Genomic DNA, 13,468 nt, shown 5'->3' on the forward strand with positions numbered 1-13,468 from the left:
TCCAGCTTCTCGTCCACTGTAATCCCTAGGTTTTTTTCTGCAGAACTGCTGCCTAGCCACTCAATCCCTAGTCTGTAGCAGTGCATGGGATTCTTCCATCCTAAGTGCAGGACTCTGCACTTGTCCTTGTTGAACCTCATCAGGTTTCTTTTGGCCCAATCCTCTAATTTGTCTAGGTCCATCTGTATCCTATCCCTACCCTCCAGCATATTTACCACTCCTCCCAGTTTAGTGTCATCTGCAAACTTGCCGAGAGTGCAGTTCACGCCATCCTCCAGATCATTAATGAAGGTTTTGAACAAAACCGACCCCAGGACCGACACAGTATTGAGTGCTGCTAGTCAGCCACTCACGAATTACAGTACACCACAGGAGAACCCCAGAAAATTCTCTGGTCCCAGACTTTCCTCCAGAAATGTGCATCTTGCACTGTCCAGCACACTACTGAACAACGCAAGCTCATATGAAGTCTGTCATTTCATCAGTGGAAAATGACATGCACCAGCCTTGTTATCCCAAATGGTGTTTCCAACACACTTTAATCCAAACATACTGGTTAGATAAACAAGATTGTTAATTACTGGGAAAAAAAGATGTTAAGTGACTACGGGTAATGAGGCCTAAAAGTCAGAATTGTTTACAAAAGAAATGCAAGATACCACACAAACTAACGTCTAACTTAACATGCTAAAACGGATTCAAAGCAAGTGTTTTTCTCACAAAAAGAACAGGAGTACTTGTGGCACCTTAGAGACTAACAAATTTATTAGAGCATAAGCTTTCATGGGCTACAGCCCACTTCTTCGGATGCATATAGAATGGAACACCTGTTCATGCTCTCTGTATGTGTGTATATATATCTCCTCAATATATGATCCATTCTATATGCATCCGAAGAAGTGGGCTGTAGCCCACGAAAGCTTATGCTCTAATAAATTTGTTAGTCTCTAAGGTGCCACAAGTACTCCTGTTCTTTTTGCGGATACAGACTAACACGGCTGCTACTCTGAAACCTGTTTTTCTCATGATATGCTGAGACAGGCTGACTTTCCTTTCAGCCAGGACTCCCCCTAACCTGCCCCTGCCGCCCAAGTTCAGTTCTTCAGAAGTTGTCATGAGCAGAGGGAAAGGGGAGAGAGAGAGTCTCAAGCATTTTCCTCACCTCTTTTTATAATTCAATCCTTTGTACTGAGTCATGGTGCCAGGCTGTCTGTTGTAGATATGAGCTTCAAGTGGTCCCTGTGATGGAATGTAGATGTCTTCTTCACACCTTCCCCCTGCCAGAGAATGGCTATTTGACCAGCAGTTTGCCTTGCTGTCTCTGAGGAACTGGTCTGTGGGTGTTCCCCAGAATTGTAACTTTTTCAGTAATATCATACAGTAAAACCTCATAGCTTTACATACAGTATAGCTACCCATTTTAACAGGAGGATAATATTCACTAGATTATGCGTTTTCAAATGATACCTCACAAGCCAGACTATGTACAAAATTGGTCATAATTTTCTAGAAGAGTGAACATAGGGGTACAAACTGACACAGCATCTGTGTGTGTGTTCCCAGCAGATATGTGGGTATTTAAATCCCTCATAAGCAGAGTGTTCGGCATCTTCAAGGAGCTGGTCCTGGGAATTTACTGGTTTACGAAGTGTGACACTGTATGGAATTGTAGGACATTTTTTATTATTAATACCAATATGATAAAATTGCAATGAATCATGCTAGATGTGCCATGTCAGTGAAAATGTTATGGATTTCCAAGTATGATAATTTTATTTCTATGTTTGTATCACCTTTGTATTGTGAGTTATAGATATGTAGAGTATATCTGTATTTCCGGACTTGTGTAGCGTTTCTTGGTGACACACCCAGACATATTGGCATCAGCACTGTCTAGCCTGTTCGATGGCCCATTGAGGGTCATCAGCTGTACAATGAGCCCATGGAAAGGTCCAAGGGGATACACCTATTGAGTCAGCAAGACATTCAGGGATATGCCTGTGTACTGAGAACTCCAAGGCTTTTCCATGCCATGTGCTGTGAAGTTTGTGTTTGGGACACAGGAAGTAGAAGCCACATGGCAAAGGATATAAAGGGCAGCTGCATCATCTCCATTTTGTCTTCAATCCCTCTTCCTTCCTCTGGAACAACTTTTCTACAAACTAAAGCCTTGAGCAAAGGACTGAATGACCCATCCAAGCTGTGGATGTGTTCCAGACAGACTTTCAAGCCAGCAACTCACCAGTACTGCTAAGAACCTGATATATAGATTTCTGAATGTATCTGACTGCTTTCCCATTTAAAAACTCCCTTCTTTGTTTCTTTTATAATAAACCTTTAGTTTAGATGCTAAAGGATTGGCAGGCAGCATTTTGTGTAAGATCCAAACCTATACTGACCTGGTAATGTGGCTAACCCTTTGGGGTCAGAAGAACATTTTGTTTAGATGGGGCTACTATAAGGTGGGTGCATAACTGGCTGGATAACCGTACTCAGAGTTGTTATTAATGGTTCCCAATCCTGCTGGAAAGGCATAACGAGTGGGATTCCGCAGGGGTCTGTTTTGGGACCGGCTCTGTTCAATATCTTCATTAACGACTTAGATATTGGCATAGAAAGTACGCTTATTAAGTTTGCGGATGATACCAAACTGGGAGGGATTGCAACTGCTTTGGAGGACAGGGTCATAATTCAAAATGATCTGGACAAATTGGAGAAATGGTCTGAGTTAAACAGGATGAAGTTTAACAAAGACAAATGCAAAGTGCTCCACTTAGGAAGAAAAAATCAGTTTCACACATACAGAATGGGAAGAGACTGTCTAGGAAGGAGTACGGCAGAAAGGGATCTAGGGGTTATAGTGGACCACAAGCTAAATATGAGTCAACAGTGTGATGCGGTTGCCAAAAAAGCAAACATGATTCTGGGATGTATTAACAGGTGTGTTGTGAGCAAGCCACGAGAAGTCATTCTTCCGCTCTACTCTGCTCTGGTTAGGCCTCAGCTGGAGTATTGTGTCCAGTTTTGGGCACCGCATTTCAAGAAAGATGTGGAGAAATTGGAAAGGGTCCAGAGAAGAGCAACAAGAATGATTAAAGGTCTTGAGAACATGATCTATGAAGGAAGACTGAAAGAATTGGGTTTGTTTAGTTTGGAAAAGAGAAGACTGAGAGGGGACATGATAGCAGTTTTCAGGTATCTAAAAGGGTGTCATAAGGAGGAGGGAGAAAACTTGTTCACCTTAGCCTCTAAGGATAGAACAAGCAGCAATGGGCTTAAACTGCAGCAAGGGAGGTCTAGGTTGGACATTAGGAAAAAGTTCCTAACCGTCAGGGTGGTTAAACACTGGAATAAATTGCCTAGGGAGGTTGTGGAATCTCCATGTCTGGAGATATTTAAGAGTAGGTTAGATAAATGTCTATCAGGGATGGTCTAGACAGTATTTGGTCCTGCCATGAGGGCAGGGGACTCGACTCGATGACCTCTCGAGGTCCCTTCCAGTCCTAGAATCTATGAATCTATGAATTTATGTAAGCAGAGTTTTTAAATAACCTCTCACTGTACTGGACCTAGGTGCTGCTTGGGAGTCCGAGAACTGGAATGCAATAAAGTGGCTGTGTGATTTTCTTTTTTCAGCTTCTCGATAACCAGTGTGGGTGATTAGAAGCACAGTTTGGGTCTGGTCGGTGAGTTTAACTTCAGTGTTAACCACCAGTTTTGGGAGCATCTGCTCTCCCTTTTTCAACCAGCCCTGACCTTGGCATTTTCACTGAGGGCTGTCCCAGGCACACCAGGTCGCACTAAGCACTGAAGTTAAATTAATAGAATATTTTTATGACCAAATCTTATGAAATCAACTGAAACCCTTGGTTTTCTTTCATCTGAGCAGAGTTTCCTGTATCCAAACTTGCTGTGAACTCCCAGATGGAACAAGGGGAAGAGCCATGGGTCCCAGACCTCCAGGGTTCAGAGGAAAGACAGATCCTGAGAGCTCCCTGCAGAGATGAGGAAACATTAAACCAACTCAGAAGCTGTAAGTTCCTGAAGGAAAGATCCTGGATTCCCTACAAAGCCCTTGGGAGGTCTCTCAGTTCATTATTGTCCCTAGCAAGGGTCGTATTCTCAGGGTAAATATCGCTCATGGCTTCCTGTAGATTCTAGCAGACACCAGGCAGTAGCTTCCTCCCTTCCCCCTGCGAATTTGGATGGGATGTGAAGGCCAAATTGATCCCCTCCTCTCTCCTATTTGTGTTATACTTATAAGGAGCACATGGGATCTTTTTTCAGGGGAAAAGGCAATATGCTGCATTTATTGAAGATTCAACAATTAGCATATGCATTCAATCACACCACACTCATACACTGTCCCACCAGTCAATGTTATAGTTACCAGTCCAGAGTCCGGATCAATCTAGTGGCCAGCTAGGTTGATCACAAGTAGGAGGAGCCGGATTCTGTTGGTCGCAACATGATGCTCTGGGGAAGTCTTGGCAGGACGAGCCCAAAGTTTCATGGCAAGGCACCCTGTTTATATAGTGATTTTCCTTCATTGGGGCCAATGAGTTTTGCACCGTCATGCTGTAATCAATTATTGTATGACGAGTGCTTGTTTTCTTAAATCGTCCTTCTCATCCTTTATCTTTTTCTTTCATCAAGTTCCTCAGGGAGTTACCCATGTTGGTTTTGGTCACAGCTATCTTGTCCCCACTGATAGGTGCCTGTTTCATCTTTAGAGTCGTCAATCTGCCCTCCTCTGACATTTCAATAGGGGCGTGTTGCAGCCTCCTGGCACCCTTGCGTCTGTCTCCAGTTCCTCCCTTGTACATCTGGTTCAGCGATGGCCTTCACACTTACCTCTTAAAACACACATCCCTCATTCACACAGAAAACAGAATTAATTCACACAGAACATTTTGAACAGGAACATCAAATTGCAATGCAAAAGAAAACAATCATGGCATTCTTTTACTTATTTTAAAATGCTAAATGTACAACAAATTGGTGACCCTCAAAGGTCTGTTACTGCCTTGAAATCAGTCCAGACACAGATTCTGGCTGATGTATCTCTACCCACTGGCCCATAAGGCCATTCCTTTCTGTTATTCAAAAAGGGTGACTGGCAGGATATGATCAGCTCATACACCAATACATTTAATACATGCTACATTCTTATTCTTTATCCTTCATTCTAAATTATATAAAATACAAACATAAAATCCTACTACTACATTTGGGGGAAGAGTTTGGGGGAGTTCCGTTCCTGATTTTTCTTTGACCTCTCTCCAGCACTTGTTTTGGTTTCGCCTTCCCCTTTCCATCCCTGTTTGAGGTTTCTGTCTCTATCACAGCAGGTGATGCAATGATATGTGAGAAAGAAGACCAGAATTCTCAGCAGGAAAATGTTGAGCAAGTGGATAAAAACAGAGCACTATCACAAAGACCGAAAAGGAATGTGTCCAGGAGTCATGAGCAGGGAAAATCCTGTGAGATTCAGCACAGACCAGAAACAGAGCAGGGAAACCAGCCAGGGGAGAGGGTGGGTAAATTAATTTCATGTCTAGGAACTCAGAAGGACCTCAAGGAAACCACAACACAGCAGGAAATCTTCAGGAGAAAGAGAAAAAATACATGCACTGAGTGTGGGAAAAACTTATGTCACTACTCAGCCCTTATAAAGCATCAGAGAATCCACACAGTTAAGAAACCCTGTGAATGCAGTGAGTGTGGGAAAACCTTCAATCGCAGCTCAAACCTTATTACCCATCAGAGAATTCACACAGGGGAGAGGCCATATAAATGCGGTGAGTGTGGGAAAACCTTCAATCACAGTTCACACCTTATTACCCATCAGAGAATCCACACAGGTGAGAGGCCATATAAATGCAGTGAATGTGGGAAAACCTTCAATCACAGTTCACACCTTCTTAGGCATCAGAAAATCCACACAGGAGAGAGACCTTATGAATGCAGTGAGTGTGGGAAAAGCTTCACTTGCACTTCAGACCTTTTTCAACATCAGAGAATCCACACAGGGGAGAGGCCCTATGAATGCAGTGAGTGTGGGAAAAGCTTCACTACCAGCTCAGCCCTTTCTGAACATCAGAGAATCCACACAGGTGAGAGGCCCTATAAATGCAGTGAGTGTGGGGAAAGCTTCCCTAGGAGTTCAGCCCTTTCTGAACATCAGAAAATCCACACCGGTGTGCGACCCTATGAATGCAGTGAGTGTGGGAAAACCTTCAATCGCATCTCGATCCTTATTAGGCATCACAGAATCCACACAGGCGAGAGGCCCTATAAATGCCGTGAGTGTGGGAAAAACTTCACTCACCGATCAGCCCTTTCTGAACATCAGAAAATCCACACTGGTGTGAGGCCCTATGAATGCACTGAATGTCAGAAAACTTTCAATCGCAGCTCCAACCTTATTAGGCATCAGACAATCCACACAGGAGAGAGGCCCTATAAATGCAGTGAGTGTGGGAAAAGCTTCACTTGCACTTCAGACCTTTTTCAACATCAGAGAATCCACACAGGGGAGAGGCCCTATGAATGCAGTGAGTGTGGGAATTCCTTCTCTTGGCACTCAGCCCATGTTAGGCATCAGAGAATCTGCAAGGGAGATCAACACCATAAAAACCTCTAGGGCTATCAGTACTTTTAAAAAATATATATTTTTCCTGATTCCCACATGGTAGCTTTTAAAGCTGTTTGAACTGTTTGCAGCACCGTTATCCCTCAGCTTGTCTGAATGAGTGGCCCATTTTTGCTTTTTGCCGTTCACTCTGTTTTGAAGTTGACCCATTTGTCCTTTCTATCAACTCCATTGTCCCATGCGTAATTCAAGTGTGCCCTTCCTATCCGGAACCAGGGAGCATCACATTACATTACTTCTTTACCTCTTCCTACTTCGAAAGATTAAAAAGTGTGAAAAGAGACGTATCTTTCCTCATGATGCAAACATTCCCACATAGGAGACCCTTTCCACCAACACACAGGGCAGAAGAACCAGAGATATATGAACTCACAGAAGTGGTTGGGACCTACGTTGGGACAAACCACAACTTGAGCCAAGGTTCAGTTGTTGGCAATGGGGATTAAAAGAAAACTAACATATATGACAAGAATTTGTGATTTTTGAATATGTCATTGTTACCAGTGAAAATGAAATTATAGGTGAAGTTATTGGTTAACAAGTAAGAGACTAATTGTGTGATAATCTGAATTATTTTGGAAAACTGAAAATTGTCTTGTTTTTTGTTTTGTTAGTCTTGCAGCAAATGATGGCTAATCTTGAAAAGTTAATTTGATTTAATTTACCCCCTGTAGTGTAAGGAGTTCTGGTAGAAAACCTCACTCCAAAGGTTGGGGTGGGAGAATGTGTGTGAGAAAGAGTGAATAAGAGAATATTGGCAAGCGCAGATTTTAATTTTTTGTATTTCAAATAGAACTTACTTTGCTTAGCTTCAAAGTCAATTTCTATTAAAAGGAAAACTACTCGAGGGGACAAGTTGTATAACCTTTTATTCACTTAGACTGTAAGGGTCACTGACTTCCCCACTTCTGTAATTTGCAAAGGAAAGGTGTGACATCTGTCATAGAATGTGTCCAGCAGCTAGGAAAGCGGCAATCACAGCCCTCAATATCAAGGAAAAGGCTGAAGTCCATTGCCTTTCATATAAAAAATTCATATAAAGGCTGGTCTACGCTGCAAAGCTACATCTCTCAGGGGTGTGAAAAATCCACTCCACTGAGAGAAGTAGTTAATGTAACCTGAGCCCCATTGTAGACAGTATTAGGTTGTCAGAAGAATACATCCAGTGTTTGAAGTGTAGACATAGCCTTAGTCAGATTGATCCCTTATCGGAAACAAGTCATGAAATCAATTCTAATTTTGACCCTTTTTCCTGTATGTGAGAAAGCTACTAGTATGGAGGGCTGAGCCAGCTGTCGAATTGCCTGGTTCCTCAACTGTAGCTACAACTCTTAGTACCCATCAATCCGAAGACTAAGAGAAATGGAGAGTTCCAACCATTGTCATTTTAGTTGCTTATTGTTCCTTTCTCTATTTTTTGTGCTGGCCTTTCTATTATACCAGGGTGTGACTGTATAGCTCAGTGCATGTGTGACAAAAGCTCATTGGTGCCAATTGGCAAAGGGGTCACTGTTCTTCACAAGCAACTCCTGTCTCAGGCCTGACAAATTCGCCACACCTAATACACTGATTTTATTATATTTATCCAGGAAGCATAGCAGTGACATCTCTACTGAAAGCATGTAAATGATTAGGAGTAACAATCACTAGCCAGTCATGCAATGTATTGTGCAATTGTCAACCTTTGCACCAACCCAGAAAACCCCTTGGAAAACTATCGAAGACCAACTATAGACATTGAAACCCTGTGGAAGTGAAAAGAACAATATGACAATGAGGAGATCGTCCTTTCTGTGAATAAAGACAAAAGACTGATTCAGTTTATGACAGGGTGGAGAAAAACACTCAGGTTCTATTCACCAAGGAGATCCCTAATAACCAGTGGTGCTTCATGAAAGGCAGGGCCCTGGCTCCTAGGACTAGCAATCACTACAATACACTGAAGTGTGAGGTGAGAATCTACTTAGATAGGAAAGGTAACTATTAAAAAGTGTAGGTTGCATTTTGTGATTTTGTTTTGTTGGTAACAGTTGGTTTCCATCACTCACATTTGTTTCTGTTTAAATCTCTATCCCTTGTTAAATAAATTTCCATTTGTTCAATAACTGTACTCAAGTGCTGTGTGTGATACAGTAGCAGTGGTCAACAATAAAACTGGTAACCTGGGATATACCATTGCTTCGGGCAGAGAGGATCTGGGATTTCACTGAGTATCTGGTGATTGGGGCTGGACCAAAGCGGGGGACACATTGAAGGAACTCAGGGGTTAGGGTGCCTCTATTGTCAACTGGCAGGGCTGCTGTAGCTCAAAGGAGGGTGCTTGAGTGCCTGACAGGCAGGGTGAATTTGGTCGCAAACATCCAGCTGCCAAATGCAAAAGTTCCTCTTACTAGTGGAAGGTGCCAACAAGGAGACTCTCAGCCCTCAGCACCCTGAGAAGGGTCACAATGTGCATCTATGTTGATCTACCTGTCAAATCCACACAGGGAAAGCACCATATAGCATAGTTCCCTGACTCAAAATAGCCCTAAAACTCTACCCTATGAAATCATGGAACATGTGCTCTTCGCTCTGTGAAAGCATGTAAAGAATCCAAGCGCTAGAGGGGAGGGATTGGGTCCAGAGTGACCTAGACAAATTGGAGGATCTCGCCAAAAGAAATCTGAGGGGGTTCAACAAGGACAAGTGCAAAGAAGAATCCCATGCACTGCTACAGACTGAGGACTGACTGCCTAAGGGGCAGTTCTGCAGAAAAGGACCTGGGGATTACAGTGGATAAGAAGCTGGATATGAGTCAACAATGTGCCTCTGTTGCCAGGAAGGTTAATGGCATATTGGGCTGCATTAGGGGGAGTGTTGCCAGCAGATCGAGGGAAGTGATTATTCCCCTGTATTTGGCACTGGTGAGGCCACATCTGGAGTACTGCATCCAGTTTTGGGCCCCCCACTACAGAAAGGATGTGGACAAATTGGAGAGAGTTCAGCGGAGGGCAACAAAAATTATTAGGGTGCTGGGGCACATGATTTAGGAGGAGAGGCTGAGGGAACTGGGCTTATTTAGTCTGCAGAAGAGAAGAGTGAGGGGGGGATTTGATAGCAGCCTTCAACTACCTGAATGGGAGTTCCAAAGAGGATGGAGCTCGGCTGTTCTCAGTGGTGGCAGATGACAGAACAAGGAGCAATGGTCTCAAGTTGCAATGGGGGAGGTCTAGGTTGGATATTAGGAAAAACTTTTTCACTAGGAGGGTGGTGAAGCACGGGAATGGGTTCCCTAGGGAGGTGGTGGAATCTCCATCCTCAGAGGTTTTTAAGGCCCGGCTTGACAGAGCCCTGGCTGGGATGATTTAGTTGTGGTTGATCCTGCTTTGAGCAGGGGGTTGGACTAGATGACTTCCTGAGGTCTCTTCCAACCCTAATCTTCTATGCTTCTAAGTAGCTGCAAGTGGTCCCCAAATGTTTCTTTGTGTTCACATCTGTACAGATGCTGCGAATGGGCAACAGGGTATGGATCACTTGATGATTACCTGTTCTGTTCATTCCCTCTAAAGCATCTGGCATTGACCACTCTTGGGAGACAGGACACTGGGCTAGATGGACCATTGGTCTGACCCAGTATGGCTGTTCTTATGTTTTATGTACAGGAATGAGGTACTTACAAAGCAGAAATGGGGGGAGGGGCTCTAAATTTAAATCAGTTTTAGAGAGAAATGTGTTCAAACACAGTGAGACTCGATATATGGAAGAAATAACAAGTGATCCCCAGCTCCTTCCCCCAAGCCTCAAGTGGGGATTAGCTGCCAACAGCTGCGGCTGTGGCTGCTGCCCTGAGGGGAGCGGTATAAGCTATTTGCCTGTGGATGCAGCCCACCAGCTGGTTCTCCTGGGGCAGATGGTGAGTTGCTGGGCAGGGATGCTGCACCGGCTGGGGTCTGAAATATGAACAGGGATCTAAGGACTCTACACTGGCCTCCAGTGGGGGTTGAGGATGCGGAGGCAGTGTAATCTCAGCATCACAGTCATCAAGATTCAAAGCTGCTTGGGGGTGGAGAGAAGGGGGATGACTCTGTTGGATTTTTAGTACATCCCCTTAACTACTCGCCCATGACAACCTGGCAACCCCCACATTTGTCGTTGCACTGTGGTTCTGTTCTCGGTGGGAAGGGGCTTCTAAGAACTGGTATTTCCAGCTGCACTAAAGAGTCATAAAAGAGAAGGAAGAGTTAATGTCTTAGAAAAGTCTGTGTGTGTGTGTTTTAGATGGGCGGGAGGTTGTCCAGTAATCAGTTTGTTCCAGTCTCTTTTCTCTGGGATTTCCTTTAGAAAAAGCTTAAGCAGGGAGCAAACCATCTTCTCTCTCTGAGTTTTGAAGTCAGGATCTTCAGATTATGAAACTGACACACTGCCAAGTGCACTAAGAAGGCTTTGAAAGGCTTTTGGCAAAGGCATATAGGACCCTCCTACAGAAATGACTGGGGCCTGAAAGGAGCCAGGGGTGTGCTCGAAGAAGCAGGGAGATCTGGTGCCTAAAGACCTTTCCTGGTGGCTTTCTCAGCACCAAACAAACCAACTCTCTCTGCCATTGAACAATCCACCTGGGACTAAGAGCAACATGGAGGGCTTTCTCTTTGCCAGTTTTGCTGGGCTGGGCAGGCATCCTGGAGTCCTTTCTTGAAGAGAATTGGGAATTGAGTTCAAAAAACCAATTTGAAAACTGGAAGCTCAGGTTTAGACTCATTTATTTATAATATTAAATAATCCTTCAATTCTAGTGTCACAATCAATACAATTGCTTCAGCCTGATAGTTTCCCAAAGGGAAAACTTAACTTCTCTCCAGAGGGAGTTGAGAGAAAGCACTTTTCAGAGTCCAAAAGAGACAAGGCGGGTGAGAGTAAGAGCTTGTAAAGGACCAATCTCTGTTGGTGAAAGAGACAAGCTTTGGAGCTAACCCAGAACATTTCTTCAGTTCTGTGTAGCCTGAAAGGTCATCTCTTTTATAAATAGCAGTAAGAACATAAGAACGGCCATACTGAATCAGACCAGTTCATCTAGGCCACTATCCTGTCTTCCAAAAGTGGCCAGTGCCAGCCACCCCAGAGGGAATGAACAGAACAGGTAATCATCCCCTGTTGCCCATTGCCAGCTTCTGGCAAACAGAGGCTAGGGACACCATCCCTGCCCATTCTGGCTAATAGCCATTGATGGACCTGTCCTCCATGCACTTTTCGAGTTCTTTTTTGAACCCTGTTCTAGTCTTGGCCTTCACAACACCCTCTGGCAAAGAGTTCCCCAGGTTAACTGGGCAGGAATGGTGTTCCTAGCCTCTGTTTGCCAGAATCTGGGATTGCGTGACAGGGCATGGATCACTTAATATATGGAGCTATACCTATCTCATAGAGCTGGAAGGGACCCTGTTACCAGATTTGCCCGTTACTTTGGGGTATGCTCGTTTATTCAGGTTACTCTTCTGGGGGAGGGGATTCTGTAATTCTATCAGTGTACTGCTTGTGTCACTTGTGTTTTCATATGGAGCTCTACTTCTCCCTTCTGCAAGTCCCCTCCCAATGGAGCTATTCTGCAGGACCTATGTTCCCTAGGGCTGGGTTCCTCCAGCCCCGGACCCAGATAAACACCCACACAAAGATTAACAGAGCAAGTCTGAATGGATTGGGTCAATCAGCACTGTCAAAGTGACCCCTTATATGTGTCTGGACTCACTGGGCTGGATGAAGCAGCACTTTCAAGCTGCCTCTCCTTATATGCCCCTGGGCTCCATGGAGTGGGTCAAGCAGCACTTTCAAGCTGTTACCCTTATGCGTCCCAGATTCAGCACGTCCCTATCCCCACTCTCACATCACAATTGTACTGGCAGTAACCTACTTGATGAGCAAACCCCCACAGTATTTTGGGCGCTGCAGGGATCTTTAGCTTAGGTAAAAGAAGCGTTGCTGTAGAGTGAATGGGGGAAGCTAAAAACACAAAAGAGTAAAGTTCAGCAAGAGAGAGAGAAGCAACCAGCTTAACCATACAAGTTATTTATTGAATAATAGTGATAATTACACAAGGAGGGCTAAACCAACATAAGATACATTATTAAAGGTTAATACCTAAGGTAGACAGGACAACAGAGAGAGAGAAAGAGGGGATCTCACCCACTCCATGAGGCTTGAACTGGTCGGGGTTCCCAGGTGATGGTGGTAGCTCAGGGTCCTGAGTGCTGGAGACAGGCAGAGCCCCCAGCACGATCAGTCAGGAGAAGATGGAATCCCAGTGGAACTGATGCATAATTTGGATCTAAGCATCAGAACACTGACTGGAGGGTGAGTAGGGATTTTTGTAGAGAAAATACAATGGTTCAAGGGAGAACACTAGATTTGTTTATAGGTAAGCTGATGACTCAAGGGTTTTCTTTAGGCTAGACAATAGGAGCTGATCACTCTTGGCTATGAGTGGTGTTTTCTTCCAGGGAGCTCACAATGCAACTAGGCTGCTTCAGTATTTTGGCTATCAATCAAGGATTCATTACTAGAATTGGTCTGATAACTTCTGAGCTGGGTGTATGCAGGCATAGGTTCATTAGCATCTGGAGCAGAGATTCCCATGATGCAGTGCTTCCCTGCTTTTTCTGGTCCCAGAGTTCAGTGCGGTTCTCTGTTCTCCATTCTGTATGCTAATGGAGATGTCTTAATCTTGTCACCCTTGTCAGGAGGGGTCCAGGTGTGTCTCTCAACACCCTTCACTGCTCTCTGCAAGTTTTTCCCTCTGATGGGTTTTGGTTTAAGCAGAGGCTGGGGAGGGGAGTGTCTTTCATGAGT

At 44.2% G+C, this 13,468-nt stretch overlaps 1 protein-coding gene across 1 annotated transcript; it reads left to right on the top strand.

The window, feature by feature from the left end:
• The first annotated feature begins 3,924 nt into the window (after positions 1–3,924).
• LOC135889512 (zinc finger protein 251-like) lies at positions 3,925–6,646 on the top strand. Its single transcript, XM_065417379.1, has 4 exons — positions 3,925–4,033; positions 5,349–5,787; positions 6,040–6,200; positions 6,537–6,646. The coding sequence occupies exons 1-4, from the start codon at positions 3,925–3,927 to the stop codon at positions 6,644–6,646; spliced, it is 819 nt and encodes a 272-aa protein (XP_065273451.1).
• The last annotated feature ends 6,822 nt before the right edge of the window (positions 6,647–13,468 follow it).

The sequence above is a fragment of the Emys orbicularis genome, chromosome 15 (assembly GCF_028017835.1).
Source record: "Emys orbicularis isolate rEmyOrb1 chromosome 15, rEmyOrb1.hap1, whole genome shotgun sequence".
Lineage (NCBI taxonomy): Eukaryota > Metazoa > Chordata > Testudines > Emydidae > Emys > Emys orbicularis.